General features: G+C 39.8%; 2 protein-coding genes across 2 annotated transcripts in view; both read right to left on the bottom strand.

Moving 5' to 3' along the window:
* Nucleotides 1-85: 85 nt before the first annotated feature.
* Nucleotides 86-21,600, bottom strand: LOC140598703 (rho GTPase-activating protein 20-like). Its single transcript, XM_072757229.1, has 10 exons — nt 21,489-21,600; nt 19,451-19,626; nt 16,035-18,123; nt 15,033-15,222; nt 13,692-13,803; nt 9,482-9,657; nt 6,075-6,184; nt 5,367-5,556; nt 4,028-4,139; nt 86-192 (listed from the first exon to the last, which is right to left on the bottom strand). Exons 3-10 carry the CDS (start codon nt 16,205-16,207, stop codon nt 86-88), a joined length of 1,170 nt encoding a protein of 389 aa, XP_072613330.1. The 5' UTR covers nt 16,208-18,123; nt 19,451-19,626; nt 21,489-21,600.
* Nucleotides 21,601-22,775: 1,175 nt separating this feature from the next.
* The window catches only part of LOC140598704 (rho GTPase-activating protein 20-like), a 39,134-nt gene continuing 37,912 nt past the window's right edge, over nt 22,776-23,997 (bottom strand). The window contains exons 13-14 of the mRNA XM_072757230.1: nt 23,521-23,630; nt 22,776-23,004 (exon numbers count right to left, since the gene is read on the bottom strand). Of these exons, the coding sequence (XP_072613331.1) occupies nt 22,776-23,004; nt 23,521-23,630 (339 nt within the window). The remainder of the gene's footprint in view (nt 23,005-23,520; nt 23,631-23,997) is intronic.

A 23,997-nucleotide genomic window follows, 5' to 3' on the forward strand; every position in this document is an offset into this window, starting at 1 on the left:
AGTGTATTTTCATTCACTTAGCCTTATTTTCACCATTGTCATTCTAGAGCGTGTTCATTGTACTGGCTAGAGGAGGGACACGGAGTCATTTGTTGGGTACAACTCTCCACGTTGTGCTGTTGGCTAATACCATCGTTATGGTGTTGAAGAGTTCTTCCTCATATCCTTCATTCTGATGGTTAAACCTAGAGACTAGATCAGATTGAAGGTCAGTATTTCCTGTGCCATCAGTTACTGTCTTTGCAATGCAACAGGAGACACTGAACCTGGAGATGTTTGTTTTCTACTGGAGTGATCAGTGGGTTCAGGTGTCAGATCTGATTTTAAAGGCTAGAAGGATTTGGTACGCAAGTCAAACTGAGTGTGGTGATCCTCTGCTTTCACAGCCAGTCTCCCCTCAGCCTCAAATTTCCTCTTTGGCTTTCTGACTGCTCAAGTTCTACCATCCAAAGGATCTGCCTCTTTGGAAACAACTTGCTGACCCTACTTCTCTGTTCCTCTGCTCTGGGCCACCTTCAAGGACGACTTTCTGCAGTCAGGGTCCTTGGGAAGTAGTCATTCCATGCTGGCTATGTGGTGGCTGTGTTCCCTTGTGATACCACTCCAACCCACCCAGAAATGATGTTTTCAGTTAAATAGGTTTAACATTTACTGAAAAGAGCCTAAACCAGAATGAAGTGTGGAAACACTTCCTCACACACACACTCAAACATACATGTATATATACACCTACACACAAGTACAAGGCTTGAAAGAAAACATAGAAAATGCAAAACAATAAGAGGTTAGGAATGCATTTATAGACCACCAGTTTCCAGAGATGATTTTCAACTACTCAACATTCCCTATTGAAGGAAGAACTTTCCAAAGAAAAGGAGATCAGCAGTGAAAAGCTGAGTTCAAATTTCTACTGCTCAGCAGTGAATGTTTCCCTTTGAAGATACCTTAACATTGCTTAAATAACCGATTGCTTTAAGAGTCAACAGATGAGCCAAGCTGTCGAAGGATAAAAAGATGAGGAACATTTCGCCAAATAACCTTAAACACCGGGCAACTTGGCTTTTCTGGGATGTAGTACGTGCATCAGCACCTCCACTCATGTAGGGCCAGCACTGCACCAGAAGCATCCATGTTCTGCCACTTAGGAAGCTCAGCATTTTAAAGCTTTGGTTTGCTCAACTTTAACGTAAATGATGCTGTCTACACCAAGTTAAACTAAATGTATAAGATACTATTCGGCACAAGACAATAAATGTTCCCAGGATCATTAATGAATGGGGTCGCTTCAAAAGGGTCGAATAATGTGAAATATATGGGGAAGAAAACTGGGGCATTTGACTTCCAAAAGGAAAGTAAGAATTTCCTAGACCTATTTAACAAGGGAACCGTTCCTGGGAAAGGGAAAACAATGCATGGATCCTATATTCTATATGCACTGATAGCAATCTCCGTCTACACGCTGGCATAACTCAGAAATGTACAGTTCTATAGTTCTAAATAGCTCACTTGATGCCTAGTTTGATTCTCTGTTCTGAGACTGGTAGTGATTTAGGTTTTCTTAATTGCCCCATGAGTGTGTCTATGTTCTGGAGTCTTCTGGTGCAGGACAAGTTGTAAAATGGTGAAGTGCCACTTATCTAATTGCTCTGTGTCATTGATGTATATAAATAGCTGCTGAGGTGTCCAAACTGCTCTCTGGTCCTGGGAAATTGGCCTGTACTCTTATTGCTGAGGCATGTCTTTCACACCCAGTGGCTTTTTATTTCTTCCATACTATTCTGGGACTGATGGAGATACATGTTCCATGTTGAGGTATAAGAAACTTACATGGACATAGAGGGCCCCATAGTTCTTAGACATGTCAGCTCACTATTCTGTGAGGATTTTCTGCTTCCATTTGGTTTCCATGCAGGAAATGGTGCAGATATCCTATGTACCTACCAAAGGTTTTGGGCTTTTTTCCCGTGAGATTGCCACCCAAATCTTCTACTCTATGCCATGAATCATTTCTGTTTCCTAGAAAGCCAACACTGTAAAACTCATAAGCAACATGGAGATCCCTTTTCCTCATATTCTCCTCTTGCTTCTATGCCCGGAGGAGGTGATTTAATTGTCTCTAAAGGCAGCTTAAGGTAGGAAGAAGGTTGAGGGAAGGAATATCTCAGGTAAAAAAAAATTAGTATTTCAAAGATTCTTCCTACCCTACTTGGAATACCCCTTAGGAAATGCTGGTGTACAGAAATGAGGATGAAAAGCCAGTGAAGGAAAGGATATGTGTGGTAGTGGTGCTGCTGTGAGTTTTATGATGTGTGGTCTCAAGAAATAATGCCTCCTCGTCTTGAAAACCACCACCTTTGGCGTGGTCCTTTGCACAGTCCTCTCCCATATTAACTCTTGAAAAGTCCCTCTTGCCTCTGGGTACTCTTCCTCCACCATATGAAACGAGGAGAAGCTACCTTATGGAAGACATGGGGACCAATTGAGAGCCAGCGCCAATACACAGACACCTAGGTTAGCTCGACAGGAGCTGCAGGCTAACTGTAAGTGCACAGGTGACCTCAGCTGAAACCAGAACTGATCAAATGAGCTTCCACTGAAGGGTTATGTGAATCATGAACAAAGAAATGGTTGTCTAACCTACTGAGCTATGGAATGATTTTTATTATCCATATAAAAGTATACAACACAACACAGTACAATACAATTCAAAAAGTAGGTAATAGGATATGGTCGGCATTGAAGATAGAGGAGATAATTTGTGGGACGATATCCTCAATATGAATATATGGGACCATGGAAAATCTTTTGAATGCAAATAGCTGGGTCTTGGAAGGGGTTCATTTCTCATTCATTGGAAAAATAAAGAGGAGGTGTCAAGTGTCATTATGGAGATTCCAGTCTTCAGTGACTTCATAAACTGTAGATATGTAGGTGGATGGACGCATGCCAGATGGGAACTTGGTAACATTCTGCAGTTGTGCCTTTTGGGAAATCACTATCACTCTCAGTGGCTTGGATTCAACAGTTTGTTTTTCTGTCACTGACGACATGAAAAACAAACACTTGTCTTGCACCAGCACATTCTCTGACATGGCACTAGACTCATCTTAATTCCTGATGACACGGATTATCCAAAAGCTTCCCTCAACACAATGAGGTATATGTCGTAAAACGAAGACATGTCAAAAGTATGGAGGGATTGATGATATGTATCTCCAGGTTCTGAATCTAAACGCCATTTTACAAAAAATGGGGTGTTGCCAGTGAGCTGTGATTTGTTAGGCTCCAATAATACTCACACTAGTCTCAGGGGAACTTTTCCTAGTTCTATTAATTACGTTTTAGAAATGTGTTTTACACCCTTTATCTTATTGAATCTTGACAACATTTCTAAGATTTAGACATTATTTTTATCCACATTTTAGGCATGAATAAAGTGATACGGAGCTAGAGTAATTGGCCAAAGGTCCTATAGCTGATAAATGGGGGCACTGGAATTTGTACCCTGGAGAGGTTGTTTGACATCAAGTCAAGTCCTTTTCTCTCAATGATGCTGGTTCTTTTCAACTTATTTTAAAGAGCACTGGAATCCTGTGGTGCCTCAAGAGCCACTGATCATAAAGAGGATGGAGCAGGAATAAAAGTCCCGTGCTATGGTTTCAACCAGAGCACATTTATATATTATTACTAGAAATAAATAATTATGCATTATATGCTTACCTACATATATAATACAATATAGATGTGGGATCCATTTAAAATTGTGTTTTAAAAAATCCCCAAACACTGTATCATACCATGCTATCTCCTAATACTGCCAAAACGTCTTGAAGTTTCTATGCTTTCGTGGGTCTCCAACAGTGTGAAACCTCCCTTGACCTGCTAGCCAGCCTTCAGAAGAAGGAGCAGCTGGGAATCATTGCCCTGGGGATGCTCTGGGCTCCAGAACAGGGCTAAGTATCTGCCATGACCCCTGGCAACCTTGCTGTCTGTGTCTCCCTAAAGCTTATTAAATTATCCACAGTACCTGCAGCCTTCTCATTGTAATGACAACTCTTTGAATTATCTCCCATGAGAGAAGTGATGTCTTCGCCAAATATCTTCAGACAATTTTCATACAAAAATTGTATAAGAGAAGCCTGTAATGCAAAAAGAACACAATGGGGTGCTCTTTTTCATATGGAAGAGTTATAAGTCACATTTTGTTTATAAACCTTGGATCTAACCAAAACTGTGAAAGACTTCTATGAAAAATTCAGAGATGATAAAAATATATAGAAACCCAATTTCTCTAATAAAATAACATAGAGTGATACTTTCCATTGTACTTTGAGTACAGATTTTAAAATACTACTAGTCAGTGGGCTAAAGTCCTAATTTGTGGCATAATTTAATAGCTAATATTGTGATACCAATGGTTACACCTTAAAACTAGGATAGCTTTCAAAGTAATCTACCTTCTGAAAGTTTACTTATTTTGTAAATATTTGCTTCCAGAAAATATTGGGATGTAACTTAGTATAATATATGATTAAAACGTATAGGGCAGAGACAAATTCCTATGAAATCAATTTCTTAAATAGGGCAGAATATTTTTTGGAAAGTGCATAGTCCTGTGGACTTTTTTTCTATGTTTTTTTTTGTTTTGTTTTTGAGTAAAACCTCACAGGGCTGGGGAGAAAACATGTCTGTCTCTCTAACCGAAGTCCCTTCTCATGTCTCGCTTTGCCTAAAGCTGGCTCTTGGCATGAGCTTGGGGAAAAGCTGTCATCTTATTAGGCATGTGTGGCTTCATTAGGATGTTCTGGAATATCTCTCTAGTTTCTGTCTGATGTAGCGGAGGCAAAACAGTAGCCAAGTATTTTTCTAAATGAGCCAAGACTTGCAGAGCAAAGCCAATGTGTTTGGAGCCATGGGTGCTCATAGTGCCCGAGGCACCTAGGACGTGCCAGTAAGGACCACAGAAGCCGGGGGTTGTTATCATTGTGTCATGAAGAAACCATGGCTTTGCCCAAGGTTACAAGCTCCCGCCTCAAGGATAAGGCTGAGATCTGACCTTGGCTTGTCAAACTCTGGAGCCCAGGTCTTTTCTACCATATTACATCATTCTTCTCTCTCTTTTGTTTAGTCAGTCTAGTATTGAATCTCCTGGATGGGAAAGAAGCAACTCAACTGCCCTGCGTTTCCCACTTTAACAACACCCCTTCCCAGATTCCACCAGAGAAGGATAACAAACTCTGCAATTCCAAGGAAGCCTATGAAGATGTGCACTTTTCAGAACTGATCCATCCAATTGACTACTACACATTTCAGGTTCAAAGCATGGATTCTAAACCTCAGGGGACACATATGAGAGCTCTCCCTACCTTTTTTATGAAGTTCTCTTCCAATTCCAAGCTGCCACAATTAGGTGGACAAAGAATGCTTGGGGCTATACACACTGATAAATCATAAGCTGATATCTGGTTGGGTGAGGATTCTTGCTCAATGTTGTGTAGCACTCCGAAAAGGTATCGCAAGACAACCACATTCACATTTGGCAGCTGAGCTAGAAGCCTAAAGTCAGAAGGATGTACTTTTGAATAAGGCAAGTCATTGCACTTAGCAGCTGGAAGTATAGAGATGGAGAGCAGAGAACATCTTTCTAGATCTAGTACACAGCCTGCTGTAGCAGAGTTCCAGGCATGAACGTATACAAAAATGTTTTACCGAATTCAATTTCTGAGATAACCCACTCTGTTTAAATCATTGACAAACTGAAGGTTATACCACAGACTGTTGATGCTCTGGCATCTCTTTTAGGCCACTGACTTTTGTTTACCAGTTTCATATATACAGAAGTTGTATAATGGCTAAGGAGTCCACATTAATAAGGTCTGGAGAAGAGCAATAATAGCCATAAGGCATGTCTGTATTCTGAAACTGGCCTCCATGGGTGTGAAGAATTGAAACTATTTGGCATTGAATATTGTTTTAGTGGTCAAAGAGGCAAGAAGGAAGCCAGTATTTTCCTAATAGTATATTGGCTGTATTTCTGAGCCATGACCAGAGTAGAGTACTTATTGAATCATTACCTCCGGGCTGCATTTATTTTCTCCTCCTCGGTCATTTCGTCAAGAACACCAAGCCATTTTTCGTAGAGTTCCGATGAAAGTAAACTTCCTTCGATATTTTCAAGAAAATCCTTATGTGGATAGAAAAATAAATCAATACATGCAAACAGACACATTCACACAGACGCAGACACACACACACACACAAATATATAGGTATATATGATACAAAATATATATTGGAAATATCACAGAGAAAACACTTAGTTCAAAACTTCAGTTCAGTCCCTAATTTCTTCCTAGATACCCGAACTGTGACCCACACGGAGTTCACCTCATACTCTCCATTGACTTGCACGTGCAAAAGCAGGTTGTGGATTTTCTCTAACAAAAATGAAAGCATCAAAGCAGAGCCTACGCTTCAGTGGAAAGGAAGACAAAGCTCCCTTCTATCATATGGCACTTACTCTCTTGTGTGCTTTTTTGCAAACTACTACAAAAGCTACTCTCATAATTGCTTCATTCTTCCTTTCCTTAACTATACAAAAGTAGATGGTCTAATGGCAAACTCATGATGTTCCTGTGGATGTATTCATTTCTAGTGTAGACCAATTCTCCAGATAGTTTGACATCATACTATTCAGGCCAAGGTTGCAGAGTCTGTTCCTCCACAAAGATTAGTCAACTTTAAGTAGGGAAAGCTTCAGAAATGTCTAAGAACTCTATGCACACGTGGTCACCATCCTCCTAGGCTGTGCCTATAACACGGAAATAGAAAAGACCCTACTAAACCTTGCTAGAAACATCAATTGCAGGTGTGCACCTTCAAGAGGGCAACACTTATCATGCTATTCGAGTACCTAATGTATCATCATTCTTTCTCCTGTGTCTTGATGCCTATATATATATATATATATATTTACTGGTGTGTTTTACTGTAGCCCGGTGTAGTAGTGGTCAGGGAGTATTGCTATTTATCATATAGTTGGACAGTAATGGGGGACAAGGAAAGACCACTTGTGACAAGGAAGGACCAAATATGACCTTGGTTCTAAGAGTGCCATCATTACTGCCTTCACATACTTTTGTTCAGAGCTGTTAGCAAAGTGCCAAGGTAAATGGATTAAATTCTTTGTTCTAGTTCTCACTTCTTTCTCCATTACCATTTTAGCAATAGAATGGGATATCTGTGATGTAGCTGTATAATTTCCAAATTAATCTAGTTCTTAAGTCATTCTATTGAATTTTCAGAATACCAAAGTACTTTTGTCTCTTGCACCTACTCCAAAAGTTAGATTTATCAAAAGAGGCATGTAGCTAGAGCTGGTTACCGTGTCATTATAACCTTGGATGGTGGGCTAGACATCACAAATATTAACAAAAGGATACCTAAGATCTGGTGAAAGGAGACACAAATGGCGAAATCCTTCCTCCATGACTTATAAAGTAAAAGGCACTAAGAAACAGGAGACAATGATGGCTAAGAATGATTTGGTCGCCTCACTGAGGCTTTTTGTATTCCTCATAAAGTAAACTTTTGCTTACTATTGTGAACTTCTAGATCTATTCTCAAATTTTTCATGTGATTTTTCTTTTGGAAACTGCCTTCATTAGGAGTGTGGTGAGGTAATCATCAGGAACAGGATGTTTTCTTTGGTAAACGTTATGAAAGTGTCAATGTATATTTTGAAATTTCTTATTATTATAGTAGTCACATTAGTACTAGTATTTTGCATGGAGTCTTCAGGTGGGAGGTGTGTGGTGAAAACAGAAAGTATCTCTAATGTAAGGGGCTTTTTCCTTCTACAGTATCTTCCTTAAATTTTTATTTCATGAAGTGTTTTCCATCTGACCAGTTCTTAATCAGTTATGCCTATGTTGGTTCTTGGGCAATCATAATGAAAGACACCATCACAGCTTGAGTAACTCATATGTGGATAAAGCTAGAACTTTCCCCACCTTTAAAACAGATGGTACCAGAAGAACAGATTCACTGTCCAAGTTCACTCTGTGCCTAGAATTTAGTTTCTCTTTTAGGATTCTGCATGATTTTATACTGGCTGATTTTCTGAAGATGCCTTCCATGAGTGGTCCTTTTTGATTGATAAAGGAAAGCATATAATGTAGGAAAAAAAGAAGAGTATATGGCATTTCATATCTCAAGCCCAGAGCAAAAGCTTGCTTCCTTTTTGAAAGAGCTAGGCTATCGGATGGTATACAGTTTTAGAGCTGCAGAAGTAAAGTCAATTTAGATTCTTTAGTCAATGTGTCTCTATCGTTTCTACCCAAAATCCACGTTACAGTCATACACTGAAACTTTGTAATCACTTATTTAAATCAGATTTTTTCATTGAATTTACTTTTAAATCAAGCTTCCGTGTTTCAAGGTCTTGTGGAATCCTCGCCGGGTCTCCTACTTTATCAGTCTTTTTTCATTATTCCCTTTCATAGATGCACTTCCCCATATATGGAAATCTTTTGTATACTCATTTCCCATTAGTTGATTCCTCTTTAAGTGATTGTATCCTCCAATCCTACTATCTCTATTTCCCTTCCTCTTTAAAAGAATAGCTCAAATGCTCTCTTATTCTCTGATTACATTCCCTTCATGAGTCTTTCAACCGTCCTTTGCTCTATCTTCATGCCCTCTCCCTGCAGTGTAGAAAGATAATAAGGGCTGGAGTCAGATGGACCAAGGGTTCAGAAACCTACTCTGCTTCTGATATATTGTGTGACCTGGGGCACATGCGAACTGTACTGAAAACTTTCTAATCCATTTATAATGTGTGGAGGATGACAGTTATAGCTACCCCCTAAAATTGCTGTGATGCAAGGACTGGGGTAGTAGCAAGCATGGAACTAACGTGGTTAATTTCTTCACACCTAGGATAACATTCCCAAATCTAGTGCAGGGTTGCAGAGGTCCTGGATACTCCGCAGTTTCCATACTGACAATTCAGTATACCGATTTCAGATAACACAGGCCAAACTCTGTGGCTGTCATTTAACATGCTCTTTTAGAATTAGCAGATTCATATATGCCTCAGGGTGAGTCTTTATGCTTAGGTAAGATGTTTTCAGTTGTTAGATTAAGTAGACTCCATTGAAGGAGACCTGAGACTACTGTGAGTTCAGGAAGACAACAGCAGAATGTGAAGATGATTCATGCACACAGAGTCCATTTTGACTGATCTGAACAGGCCTACATGGGTCTCTGTGGAAAGAAGTGGAATGGACAAAACGTCGTTCTGTGTATTGGTCTCATGACTCTGTAGGAGGTAAATCAAATGACACTAGCAAAGGTTCTCAGCCAAAGCCAGGTGCTGTCTAATGATTTCTCCATTTGTGGGTAGGTTTGCATGAGGACACTTGGCCTCTCCGAGGTCCCTCTCCTCAGGAAGGCAATAAAAGACCATACTGAGACCTACCAGTATTGGGAAGGGGAAGTTGTCCTTATGAAAGATATCCGTGAGGGAAACTCCAAAGAGCTGTCCTGGTTTTTCAGACAGTGCAGCTCTGCACTGGTTGTTCTGGCAAGTGCCAGCACAGTGGCAAAATGCCGAGTTCGTGAAAGCACTGCTTTCCTTGGTGTTCTGGTCTGAATCTAAGGAAGAAGGGAGATTAGTGTTTTTTTAATTCACTTAGACATATTTTCACCATTGCCATTATACAGCATGTTCATTGTATAGGCTAGAAGAGGGAAACTGAGTCATTTCTTGTGCAGAGCTCTCCACGTTCTGATATTGGCTAACAGCATCCTCATGGCATTGGTGAGTTCTTGCCAATAACATTCAGACTGATGGGTAAACCTGGGACTTGATCAGACTCAGGGTGATTATTTCCTTGGCCATCAGTTACTGCCATTACACTGATGTGGAGGCACTGAAACTGTAGATGTTTGCTTTCTACTGGTGTGATCAGTGGGTTCAGGTATCAGACCTGATTTTATTTTTTTATTTTTTATTTTTTTCTGATTTTAAAAGCTATAAGTTTTTGGTATGCAAAACAAGCTGAGTTTGGTAATCCTGTGCTTTCACAGCCAGGCTCCCCTCAGCCTCAGATTCTCTCCTTGGCTTTCTGAGTGCTCAAGTTTCTACCATCCAAAGGAATTGCCTCTCAGGACACAATCTGCCTGACCCCTACTTCTCTGGTTCCTCTGCTCTGGGCCATCTTCAAGGACGACTTTCTGCAGTCAGGGTCCTTGGGAAGTAGTCATCACATGCTGGCTATGTGGTGGCTGTGTTCTCTTGTCATACCCCACCAACCCACCCATAGATGATGTTTTTGGTTAAATAGGTTTAACATTTACTGAAAAGAGCCTAAGCCACAATGAAGTGTGGAAACACACTTCCTCACACACACACTCAAACATACATGTATATATACACCTACACACAAGTACAAGGCTTGAAAGAAAACATAGAAAATGCAAAACAATAAGAGGTTAGGAATGCATTTATAGACCACCAGTTTCCAGAGATGATTTTCAACTACTCAACATTCCCTATTGAAGGAAGAACTTTCCAAAGAAAAGGAGATCAGCAGTGAAAAGCTGAGTTCAAATTTCTACTGCTCAGCAGTGAATGTTTCCCTTTGAAGATACCTTAACATTGCTTAAATAACCGATTGCTTTAAGAGTCAACAGATAAGCCAAGCTGTCGAAGGATAAAAAGATGAGGAACATTTCAACAAATAACCTTAAACGCTGGGCAACTTGGCTTTTCTGGGATGTAGTACGTGCATCAGCACCTCCACTCATGTGGGGCCAGCACTGCACCAGAAGCATCTTGGTTCTGCGACTTAGCAAGCTCAGCATTTTAAAGCTTTGGTTTGCTCAACTTTAACGTAAATGATGCTGTCTACACCAAGTTAAACTAAATATATAAGATACTATTCAGCACAAGGCAATAAATGTTCCCAGGATCATTAATGAATGGGGTCGCTTCAAAAGGGTCGAATAATGTGAAATATATGTGGAAGAAAACTGGGAAAGTAAGAATTTCCTAGACCTATTTCACAAGGGAACCCTTCCTGGGAAAGGGAAAACAATGCATGGATCCTATATTCTATATGCACTGATAGCAATCCCCGTCTACACGCTGGCATGATTCAGAAATGTACAGTTCTGTAGTTCTAAATAGCTCACTTGATGCCTAGTTTGATTCTCTGTTCTGAGACTGGTAGTGATTTAGGTTTTCTTAATTGCCCCCATGAGTGTGTCTATGTTCCGGAGTCTTCTGGTGCAGGACAAGTTGTAAAATGGTGAAGTGCCACTTATCTAATTGCTCTGTGTCACTGATGTATATAAATAGTTGCTGAGGTGTCCAAACTGCTCTCTGGTCCTGGGAAATTGGCCTGTACTCTTATTGCTGAGGCATGTCTTTCACACCCAGTGGCTTTTTATTTCTTCCATACTATTCTGGGACTGATGGAGATACATGTTCCATGTTGAGGTATTAGAAACTCTGCATGGACATAGAGGGCCCCATAGTTCTTAGACATGTCAGCTCACTATTCTGTGAGGATTTTCTGCTTCCATTTGGTTTCCATGCAGGAAATGGTGCAGATATCCCATGTACCTACCAAGGTTTTAGGCTTTTTTCCCGTGAGATTGCCACCGAAATCTTCTACTCTATGCCATGAATCATTTCTGTTTCCTTTAAAGCTAACACTGTAAAACTCATAAGCAACATGGAGATCCCTTTTCCTCATATTCTCCTCTTGCTTCTATGCCCTGAGGAGGTGATTTAATTGTCTCTGAAGGCAGCTTAAGGTAGGAAGCAGGATGAGGGAAGGAATATCTCAGGTAAAAAAAAAAATTAGTATTTCAAAGATACTTCCTACCCTACTTGGAATACCCCTTAGGAAATGCTGGTGTGCAGAACTGAGGATGAAAAGCCAGTGAAGGAAAGGATATGTGTGGTAGTGGTGCTGCTGTGAGTTTTATGATGTGTGGTCTCAAGAAATAATGCCTCCTTGTCTTGAAAACCACCACCTTTGGCGTGGTCCTTTGCACAGTCCTCTCCCACATTAACTCTTGAAAAGTCCCTCTTGCCTCTGGGTAATCTTCCTCCACCATATGAAAGGAGGAGAAGCTATCTTATGGAAGACATGGGGACCAATTGAAAGCCAGCGCCAATACACAGAAACCTAGGTTAGCTCGACAGGAGCTGCAGGCTAACTGTAAGTGCACAGGTGACCTCAGCTGAAACCAGAACTGATCAAATGAGCTTCCACTGAAGGGTTATGTGAATCATAAACAAAGAAATGGTTGTCTAACCTACTGAGCTATGGAATTATTTTTATTTTCCATAAAAAGGAAACAACACAACACAGTACAATACAATTCAAAAAGTATGTCATAGGATATGGTCGGCATTGAAGATAGAGGAGATAATTTGTGGGAAGATATCCTCAATATGAATATATGGGACCAAGGAAAATCTTTTGAATGCAAATAGCTGGGTCTTGGAAGGGGTTCATTTCTCATTCATTGGGAAAATAAAGAGGAGGTGTCAAGTGTCATTATGGAGATTCCAGTCTTCAGTGCCTTACTAAACTGTAGACATGTAGGTGGATGGACCACATGGGGACTTGGTAGCATTCTGCAGTTGTGCTCTTCTGGAAATCACTATCACTCTCAGTGGCTTGGATTCAACAGTTTGTTTTTCTGTCACTGACGACATGAAAAACAAACACTTGTCTTGCACCAGCATATTCTCTGACTTGGCACTAGACTCATCTTAATTCCTGATGACATGGATTACCCTAAAGATTTCCTGAACACAATGAGGTATATGTTGTAAAACGAAGACATCAAAAGTATGGAGGGATTGATGATATGTGTCTCCAGGTTCTGAATCTAAACTTTATTTACAAAATGGGGTGTTGCCAGTGAGCTGTGATTAGCTAGGCTCCAATAATACTCACACTAGTCTCAGGGGAACTTCTCCTAGTTTTATTATTTGCATTTTAGAAATGTTTTTACATCCTTTATGTTATTGAATCTTGACAACACTTCTAAGATTTAGGCATTATTTTTATCCACATTTTAGGCATGAATAAAGTGATACGGAGCTAGAGTAATTGGTCAAAGGTCCTATAGCTGATAAATGGGGGCACTGGAATTTGTACTCTGGAGAGGTTGTTTGACATCAAGTCAAGTCCTTTTCTCTCAATGATGCTGGTTCTTTTCAACTCATTTTAAAGAGCACTGGAATCCTATGGTGCCTCAAGAGCCACTGATCAAAAAGAGGATGGAGGAGGAATAAAAGTCCCATGCTCTGGTTTCAACCAAAGTAGAAATAAATAATTATGCATTATATGCTGATCTACATATATAATACAATATAGATGTGGGATCCATTTAAAATTGTGTTTTAAAAAATCCCCAAACACTGTATCATACCATGCTATCTCCTAATACTGCCAAAACGTCTTGAAGTTTCTAAGCTTTCGTGGGTCTCCAACAGTGTGAAACCTCCCTTGACCTGCTAGCCAGCCTTCAGAAGAAGGAGCAGCTGGGAATCATTGCCCTGGGCATGCTCTGGGCTCCAGAACAGGGCTAAGTATCTGCCATGACCCCTGGCAACCTTGCTGCCTGTGTCTCCCTAAAGCCTATTAAATTATCCACAGTACCTGCAGCCTTCTCATTGTAATGACAATTCTTTGAATTCTCTCCCAAGAGAGAAGTGATGTCTTCGCCAAATATCTTCAAGCAATTTTCAATCATAAACTGTATGAGAGAAGCCTGTAATGCAAAAAGAACACAGTGGGGTGCTCGTTTTCATATGGAAGAGTTATAGGTCACATTTTGTTTATAAACCTTGGATCTAACCAAAACTGTGAAAGACTTCTATGAAAAATTTAGAGTTGATAAAAATATATAGAAACCCAAGTTCTCTAATAAGATAACTTAGAGTGACACTTTCCATTGTACTTTGGGTACAGATTTTAAAATACTAGTAGTCAGTGGACTAAACTCCTACTTTGTGGCCTAGTTTAATACCTAACATTGTGATACCAATGGTTTCATCGTTAAAACTAGGACAGCTTTCAAAGTAACCTGCCTTCTTAAACTTTACTTATTGTGTAAAATTTTCTTCTAGAAAATATTGGGTTGTAACTTAGGATAATATCTCATTAAAATGTGTAAAACATACATGAAATCCTATGAAATCCATTTCTAAAATAGGGAAGAATGTTTTTTGGAAAGTGGATATTCCTGTGGATTTTTCTTTTTTGATGTTTTCTTTTGCTTGGTTTTTGAGTAAAAATCACAAGTCTGGAGAGAAAACATGTCTGTCTGTCTAACCACAGTCCCTACTCATGTCTTGCTTTGCCGAATGCTGGCTCTCAGCATGAGCTTGGGGAAAAGCTGTCATCTTATTAGGTATATGTGGCTTCATTAGGATGTTTTGTAATATCTCACTAGTTTCTGTCGGATGTAGCAGAGGCAAAACTGTAGCCAAGTATTTTTCTAAAAGAGCCACAACTTGCAGAGCAAGGCCAATGTGTTTGGAGCCATGGGCACTCATAGTGCCCGAGTTACCTAGGATGTGCCAGTAAGAACCACAGGAGCTGGGGGTTGTTACCATGAGGTCATGAGGAAGCCATGGCTTTGACCAAATTTCCAATCTCCCTCCTCAAGGATCAGACTGAGAGTTGAACCTTGGCTTGTCAAACTCCGAAGCCCAGGTCTTTTCTATCATATTATGCCACTCTCTCTCTCTTTTGTTTAGTGAGTCTAGTATTGAATCTCTTGGATGGGAAAGAAGCAACTCAACTGCTCTGCATTTCACAATTTAACAACACCCCTTCCCATATTCCACCAGAGTAGGATAAAGAAGTCTGCCATTCCAAGGAAGGCAATGAAGATGTGCACTTTTCAGAACTGTTCCTTCGAATTTACTACTACATATTTCAGACTCAAAGCATGTGTTCTAAACCACAGGGGACACATATGAGAGATCTCTCTACCTTCTTAATCAAGTTGTCTTCCAATTCAAAGCTGCAGGAAATGGGTGGACAAAGCAGACTTGGAGCTATACACATTGATAAATCATAAGCTGTCATCTGATTGGATGAGGATTGTTGCTCAATGTTGTAGAGCACGCCGAAAAGGTATCGCAAGAGAACAACATTCGCTTTTGGCAGCTGTGTTAGAAGCCTAAATCAGAAAGATGCACTTTTGAATAAGGCAAGTCATTGCACTTAGCAGCTTGAAGTATAGAGACGGAGAGCAGAGAACATCTCTCTAGATCCAGTATACAACCTGCTGTAGCAGAGTTCCAGGCATTAACGTATACAAATATGTTTTATCGAATTCAATTTCTGAGCTAACCCTCTCTGGTTAAATGTTTGACAAACTGAAGGTTATACCCGGGCTGTTGATGCTCTGGCATCTCTCTTAGGCCACTGACTTTTGTCTACCAGTTTCATATATAAGAGAAGTTGTACAACGGCTTAGGAGTCTACTTAATAAGGTCAGGAGAAGTACAATAATAGCCATAAGGCATGCCTGTATTCTGAAACTGGCCTCCATGGGTGAGAAGAATTGAAACCATTTGGCATTGTATGTTCTCATTGATTTGGGGAATATAAATAATAGTGAAAGGGAATATAAGGGAAGGTAGAAGAAATGTGTGGGAAATATCAGAAAGGGAGATAGAACATAAAGACTCTTAACTCTGGGAAACGAACTAGGGGTGATGGAAGGGGAGGAGGGTGGGGGGTAGGGGTGAATGGGTGACGGGCACTGAGGATGAGGGTGAATGGGATGAGCACTGGGTGTTATTCTGTATGTTGGCAAATTGAACACAAATAAATAACAATTAAATATATTATTAAAAAAAGAAACCATTTGGCATTGAATGTTATTTTAGTGGTCAAAGTGGCAAGAAGGAAGCCAATATTTTCCTAATAGTATATTGGCTGTATTTCTGAGCCATGACCAGAGTAGAGTAATTATTGCATCATTACCTCCGGGCTGCATTTATTTTTTCCTTCTCAGTGACTTCGTCAAGAACACAAAGCCATTTTTCGTAGAGGTCCGATGAAAGTAAACTTCCTTCGATATTTTCAAGAAAATCCTTATGTGGATAAAAAAAAACACACACACACACAAATATACACAGAAACACACACACACACATATGTATATTTAATACAAAATATATATTGGAAATATCACAGAGAAAACACTTAGCTGAAAACTTCAGTTGATTCCTACTTCCTTCATAGATACCCAAACTGTGACCCACATGGGGCTAAGCTCTGACTCTCCATTGACTTGCACGTTCAAAAGCAGGTGTGTGGCTTTTCTCTGACAAAAATGAAAGCATCAAAGCAGAGCATAGCCTTCAGTGGAAAGGAAGACAAAGCTCCCTTCTATCATTGGGCACTTGCTCTTTTGTGTGCTTTTCTGCAAACTACTACAAAAGCTACTCTCATAATTGCATCATTCTTCCTTTCCTGAACTATACAAAAGTAGAGAATCTAATGGCAAACTCATGATGTATTCATTTCTAGTGTAGGATGTATCCATTTCTAGTGTAGGTCAATTCTCCAGATAGTTTGACATGATACTATTCAGGCCAAGGTTGCAGATTCTGTTCCTCCACAAAGATTAGTCAACTTTAGGTAGGGAAAGCTTCAGAAATGTCTAAGAACTCTATGCACACGTGGTCACCATCTTCCTAGCCTGTGCCTATAACACGGGAATAGAAAAGACCCTACTAAGTCTTGCTAGAAACATCAATTCCATGTGTGCACCTTCAAGAGGGCAACACTTACCATGGTATTCAAGTACCTAATGGATGATCATTCTTTTCCTTGTGTCTTGAAGCCTATATATATATTTGCTGTGTGTTTTACTCTAGCCCAGTGTAGTAGTGGTCAGAGACTATTGGTATCTTTTGTGTAGTTAAACAGTAATGGGGGACAAGGAAAGACCAAATGTGGCAAGGAAGGACCACATATGACCTTGATTCTAAGAGTGTCATCATTACTGCCTTCACATAGTTTTGTTCAGAGCTGTTAGCAAGTGCCAAGCTAGATGGATTAAATTCTTTGTTCTAGTTCTCACTTCTTTCTCCATTCCCATTTTAGCAATAGAATGGGATATCTGTGATGTAGCTGTATAATTTCCAAATTAATCTAGTTCTTGAGTCCTTCTACTGAATTTTCAGAATACAAAAGTACTTTTGTCTCTTGCACCTACTCCAAAAGTTAGATTTATCAAAACAGGCATGTATCTAGAGCTGGTTACCATGTCGTTATAACCTTGGATGGTGGGATAGACATCTCAAACATTAACTAAAGGATGCCTAGGATGTGGTGAAAGGAGACACAAATGGCGAAATCCTTCCTCCATGACTTATAATGTAAAAGGCACTAAGAAACAGGAGACAATGCGACAATGATGGTTAAGAATGATTGGTTGCCTCACTGAGCCTTTTTTAGATTCCTCATAAAATAAACATTTGCTTACTATTGTGAACTTCCATACCTATCTTCAAATGTTTAATATGATTTTTCTTTTGGAAACTGCCTTCATTAGGAGTGTGGTGAAGAAGCCATCAAAAGCAGGATGTTTGCTTTGGTAAACATTATGTATGTATCAGTGTATATTTTGAAATTTCTTATTATTACTAGTAATCATATTAGTATTAGTATCTTGCATGGAGTCTTCAGGGGCGTGGTGTGTGGTGAAAACAGAAAGTATTTCTAATGTATTGGGCTTTTAACTCCTACAGTAGATTCCTTAAATTTTGAATTCATGAAGTGTTTTCCGAATTGAGAAGTTCTCAATCAGTTCTGCCCATGTCGCTCCTTGGGCAATCATAATGAAAGACACCAATCACAGCTTGACTTACTCATGTGCAGATAAAGTTAGAACTTTCCCCACCTTTAAAACAAATGCTACCACATGAACAGATTTGCTGTAATGCCTCACTCTGTCTCCAGAATTTAGTTTCTTCCTTAGGATTCTGCATGCCTTTATACTACCTGGTTTTCTGAATATGCCTTCCGTGAGTGGTCCTTTCTCATTGATAAAGGACAGCATATCCTGAGAGAAAAAAGAAGAGTATATGGCATTTCATATCCCAAGCCCAGAGTAAAAGCTTGCTACCTTTTTGAAAGAGCTAGGCGATGTGATGGTATACGGTGTTAGAGCTGGAAGGACTAAAGTCAATTTAGATTCTTTAATCAATGTCTCCCTATAGTTTCTACCCAAAATCCACCTGACAGTCATACGCTGAAACATTGTAATCACTTATTTTAATCAGATTTTTTTCTCATTGAATTTACCCTTTTAAATCGAACTCCCGTGTTTCAAGGCCTTGTGGAATCCTCGCCTGATTCCTTGTGGAATCAGTCTTGATTCCTTATTCCCTTACATAGATGCACTTCCCCAAGTATGGAAATCTTTTTGCCATACTCATTTCCCATTTGTTGATTCTTCTTTAAGTGATTGTATCCTCCATTGCAACTATCTCTATTTCCCTTCTTCCTTAAAAAAAAAAAAAAGCTCAAATGCTCTCTTCTTATTAACTGATTACATTTCCTTCATGAGTCTTTCACTGTCCTTTGCTCTATGTTCATGTCCTCTCCCTGCAGTGTAGAAAGATAATAAGGGCTGGAGTCTGATAGACCAAGGGATCGGAAACCTATTATGCTTCTGATCATTTGTGTGACCTGGGGCAAATGTGAACTGTACTGAAAGCTTTCAAATTCATTTTTAAAGTGGGAGGATGATACTTCTAGCTACCCCCTAAAATGGATGTGATGCAAGGACTGGGGAAGTAGCAAGCATGGAACTAACGTGGTCAATTTCTTCACACCTAGGATAACATTCCCAAATCTAGTGCAGGGTTGCAGAGGTCCTGGGTACTCAGGAAATTTCCACAATGACAATTCAGTACACCAATTTGAGATAACAAGGGCAAACTCTGTGGCTGTCATTTAACATCCTCTTTTAGAATTAGCAGATTCTTATATGCCTCAGGATGAGTCTTTATGCTTAGGTAAGATGTTTTCAGTTGTTAGATTAAGTAGACTCCGTTGAAGGAGACCTGAGACTACTGTGAGTTCAGGAAGACAACAGCAGAATGTGAAGATGATTCATGCACACAGAGTCCATTTTGACTGATCTGAACAGGCCTACATGGGTCTCGGTGGAAACAAGTAGAAGGGACAAAACGTTGTTCTGCTGTATTGGCCAAATGACTCTGCAGTAGGTAAATCAAATGACACTAGCAAAGCTTCTCAGCCAAAGCGAGGGAATGTCTAATGATTTATCCATTTGAGGGTTGGTTTGCATGAGAACACTTGGCCCCTCTGCGGTCCTTCTCCTCAGGAAGGTAAAAAAAAAAAACGACCAAACTGAGACCTACCAGTATGGGTAAGGGCAAGATGTCCTTATCAAAGATATCCGTAAGGGAAACTCCAAAGAGCTCTCCTGGTTTTTCAGACAGCACAGCTGTGCACTGGTTGTTCTGGGACGGTCCAATGCGCTGGCAAAAGGCCGAGTCTCTGAAAGCAGTGCTTTTCATGGTCTTCTGGTCTGAATCTAAGGAAGAAGGGAGATTAGTGTGTTTTAATTCACTTAGCCTTATTTTCACCATTGCCATTATACAGCATGTTCATTGTAGGGGCTAGAAGAGGGAAACTGAGTCATTTATTGTGTAAAACTCTCCATGTTCTAATGTGGCTAAGAGGGTCCTCATGGCATTGATGAGTTCTTGCTCCTATCGTTCAGACTGATGGTTCAACCTTGGGACTTGATCAGATTGAAGGTCAGAATTTCCTGCCATCAGTTACTGTCTTTGCAATGCAACAGGAGACACTGAACCTGTAGACGTTTGTCTTCTACTGGAGTGATCAGTGGGTTCAGCTGTCAGATATGATTTTAAAACCCAGAAGGATTTGTATGCAAATCAGGCTGAGATTAGTAATCCTCTGGTTTCAAATCCAGTCTGAGACCAGAACTGCTCAGATGAGTCTCCACTGAAGTGTTATGTGAATCGTAACCAAAGAAATGGTTGTCTAACCTACTGAGCAATGGAATGATTTTTATTATCCATATAAAAGTATACAACACAACACAGTACAATACAATTCAAAAAGTAGGTCATAGGATATGGTAGGCAGTGAAAAGGGGAGATAATTTGTGGAAGATTCCTCAATATGAATATATGGGACCAAGGAAAAAACTTTAAATGGAAATAGCTGGGTCTTAGAAGGGGTTCATTTCTCATTCATTGGAAAAAACAGAAAAAGAAGTGTCAAGGGTCATTATGGAGATTCCAGTCTTCAGTGCCTTACTAAACTGTAGACATGTAGGTGGATGGACCACATGGGGACTTGGTAGCATTCTGCAGTTGTGCTCTTCTGGAAATCACTATCACTCTCACTGGCTTGGATTCAACAGTTTGATTTTCTGTCACGGACGACATGAAAAACAAACACTTGTCTTGCACCAGCATATTCTCAGACATGGTACTAGACTCATCTTAATTCCTGATGACATGGATTATCCAAAAGCTTCCCTCAACACAATGAGGTATATGTCGTAAAACGAAGACATGTCAAAAGTATGGAGGGATTGATGATATGTGTATCCAGGTTTTGAATCTAAACTCCAATTTACAAAAAATGGGGTGTTGCCAGTGAGCTGTGATTTGCTAGGCTCCAATAATACTCGCACTAGGCTCAGGGGAACTTCTCCTAGTTCTATTAATTGTGTTTTAGAAACGTTTTTACATCCTTTATGTTATTGAATCTTGACAACACTTCTAAGATTTAGGCATTATTTTTATCCACATTTTAGGCATGAAAAAAGTGATACCGAGCTAGAGTAATTGGTCAAAGGTCATGTAGATGATCAACGGGGGCACTGGAGTTTGTACTCTGGAGAAGTTGTTTGACATCAAGTCAAGTCCTTTTCTCTCAATGATGCTGGTTATTTTCAACTCATTTTAAAGAGCACTGGAATCCTGTGGTGCCTCAAGAGCCATTGATCAAAAAGAGAATGGAGCAGGAATTAAAGCCCCGTGCTATGGTTTCAACCAGAGCAGATTTATATATTATAAGTAGAAATAAATAATTATGCATTATATGCTTACCCACATACAAAATATAATATAGATGCGGGATCCATTTAAAATTGTGTTTAAAAATATCCCCAAACACTGTATCATACCATGCTATCTCCTAATACTGCCAAAACGTCTTGAAGTTTCTATGCTTTCGTGGGTCTCCAACAGTGTGAAACCTCCCTTGACCTGCTAGCCAGCCTTCAGAAGTAGGAGCAGCTGGGAATCATTGCCCTGGGCATGCTCTGGGCTCCAGAACAGGGCTAAGTATCTGCCATGACCCCTGGCAACCTTGCTGCCTGTGTCTCCCTAAAGCCTATTAAATTATCCACAGTACCTGCAGCCTTCCCATTGTTATGACAACTCTTTGAATTCTCTCCCAAGAGAGAAGTGATGTCTTCGCCAAATATCTTCAGGCAATTTTCGATCAAAAACTGTATGAGAGAAGCCTGTAATGCAAAAAGAACACAGTGGGGTGCTCTTTTTCATATGGAAGAGTTATAGGTCACATTTTGTTTATAAACCTTGGATCTAACCAAAACTGTGAAAGACTTCTATGAAAAATTCAGAGTTGATAAAAATATATAGAAACCCAAGTTCTCTAATAAATAACATAGAGTGATGCTTTCCATTGTACTTTGAGTACAGATTTTAAAATACTACTAGACAGAGGGCTAAACTCCTACTTTGTGGCCTAATTTAATACCTAACATTGTGATACCAAAGGTTACATCTTTAAAACTAGGATAGTTTTCAAAGTAACCCACTTTCTAAAAGTTTACTTATTTTCTAAAATTTTGCTTCCAGAAAATATTGGGTTGTAACTTAGGAAAATATCTGATTTAGATGTATAAAGCAGTGACAAAATCCTATGATATCCATTTCTTAAATATGGACAAATATTTTTTGGAAAGTGGATATTCCTGTGGATTTTTTTCTGAAGTTTTCTTTTGTTTTGTTTTTGAGTAAAAACTCACAGGGCTGGGGAGAAAACATGTTTGTCTAGCCGCAGTCCCTTCTCATGTCTTACTTTGAATAATGCTGGCTCTTGGCATGAGCTTGGGGAAGCTGTCATCTTATTAGGTATGTGTGGCTTCATCAGGATGTTTTGGAATATCTCACTAGTTTCTGTCTGATGTAGCGGAGGCAAAAGAGTAGTCAAGTGTTTTTCTAAATGAGCCACAACTTGCAGAGCAAAGCTATGTGTTTGGAGCCATGGGTGCTCTTAGTGCCCAAGCCACCTAGGATGTGCCAGTAACGACCACAGGAACTGGGGGTTGTTACCATTGTGTCATGAGGAAACCATGTCTTTGCGCAAGGTTACAAGCTCTCCCTCAAGGATCAGGCTGAGATTTGAACCTTGGCTTGTCAAACTCCGGAGCCCAGGTCTTTTCTACCATATTACATCACTCCTCTCTCTTTTGTTTAGTCAGTCTAGTATTGAATCTCCTGGATGGGAAATAAGTGACTCAACTGCTCTGCGTTTCCCACTTTAAGACCCCTTCCCATATTCCACCAGAGAAGGATAACAAACCTGCCATTCCAAGAAAGCCTAGGAAGATGTGCACTTTTCAGAACTGATCCATCCAATTTACTACTACACATTTCAGATTCAAAGCCTGGATTATAAACCCGAGGGGACACATATGAGAGCTCTCCCTACCTTTTTTTTGAAGTTCTCTTCCAATTCCAACCTGCAGGAATTAGGTGGATAAAGAAGGCTTGGGGCTATACACACTGATAATTCATAAGCTGTCATCTGATTGGATGAGGATTGTTGCTCAATGTTGTAGAGCACTCCGAAAAGGTATCGCAAGAGAACAACGTTCACTTTTGGCAGCTGGGCTAGAAGCCTGAAGTCAGAAAGATGCACTTTTGAATAAGGCAAGTCACTGTACTTAGCAGCTGGAAGTATAGAGATGGAGAGCAGAGAACATCTTTCTAGATCTAGTATACAGCCTGCTGTAGCAGAGTTCCAGGCATGAACGTATACAAAAATGTTTTACCGAATTCAATTTCTGAGCTAACCCACTCCGTTTAAATGTTTGACAAACTTTAGGTTATGCCACTGGCTGTTGATGCACTGGCATCTCTTTGGCCACTGACTTTTGTCTACCAGTTTCATATATTCAGAAGTTATACAATGACTAATGAGTCAATGTTAATAAGGTCAGGAGAAGTACAATAATAGCCATAAGGCATGTCTGTATTCTGAAACTGCCCTCCATGGGTGACAAGAATTGAAACTATGTGGCATTGAATGTTATTTTAGTGGTCAAAGTGGCAAGAAGTAAACCAATATATTCCTAATAGTATATTGGCTGTATTTCTGAGCCATGACCAGAGTAGAGTAATTATTGCATCATTACCTCTGGGCTGCATTTATTTTTTTCTTCTCTGTCACTTCGTCAAGAACACGAAGCCATTTTTCATAGAGGTCCGATGAAAGTAAACTGCCTTCAATATTTTCAAGAAAATCCTTATGTGGATAAAAGAAAAATACACACAGACACACTCACATATACAAAATATATATTGGAAATATTACAGAGAAAACACTTAGTTGCAAACTTCAGTTCAGTCTTACTTCCGTCATAGATACCCAAACTGTGACCCACATGGAACTCTGCTCTGATTCTCCATTGACTTGTACGTGCAAAAGCAGGTGTGTGGATTTTCTCCAACAAACATGAAAGCATCAAAGCAGAGCCTAGGCTTCAGTGTAAATGAGGACAAAGCTCCCTTGTATCATATAGCACTTACTCTTTTGTGTGCTTTTCTGCAAACTACTACATAAGCTACTCTCATAATTGTATCATTCTTCCTTTCCTGAACTATACAAAAGT

This window comes from Vulpes vulpes, chromosome 4, assembly GCF_048418805.1.
Source record: "Vulpes vulpes isolate BD-2025 chromosome 4, VulVul3, whole genome shotgun sequence".
Taxonomy (NCBI): Eukaryota; Metazoa; Chordata; class Mammalia; order Carnivora; family Canidae; genus Vulpes; species Vulpes vulpes.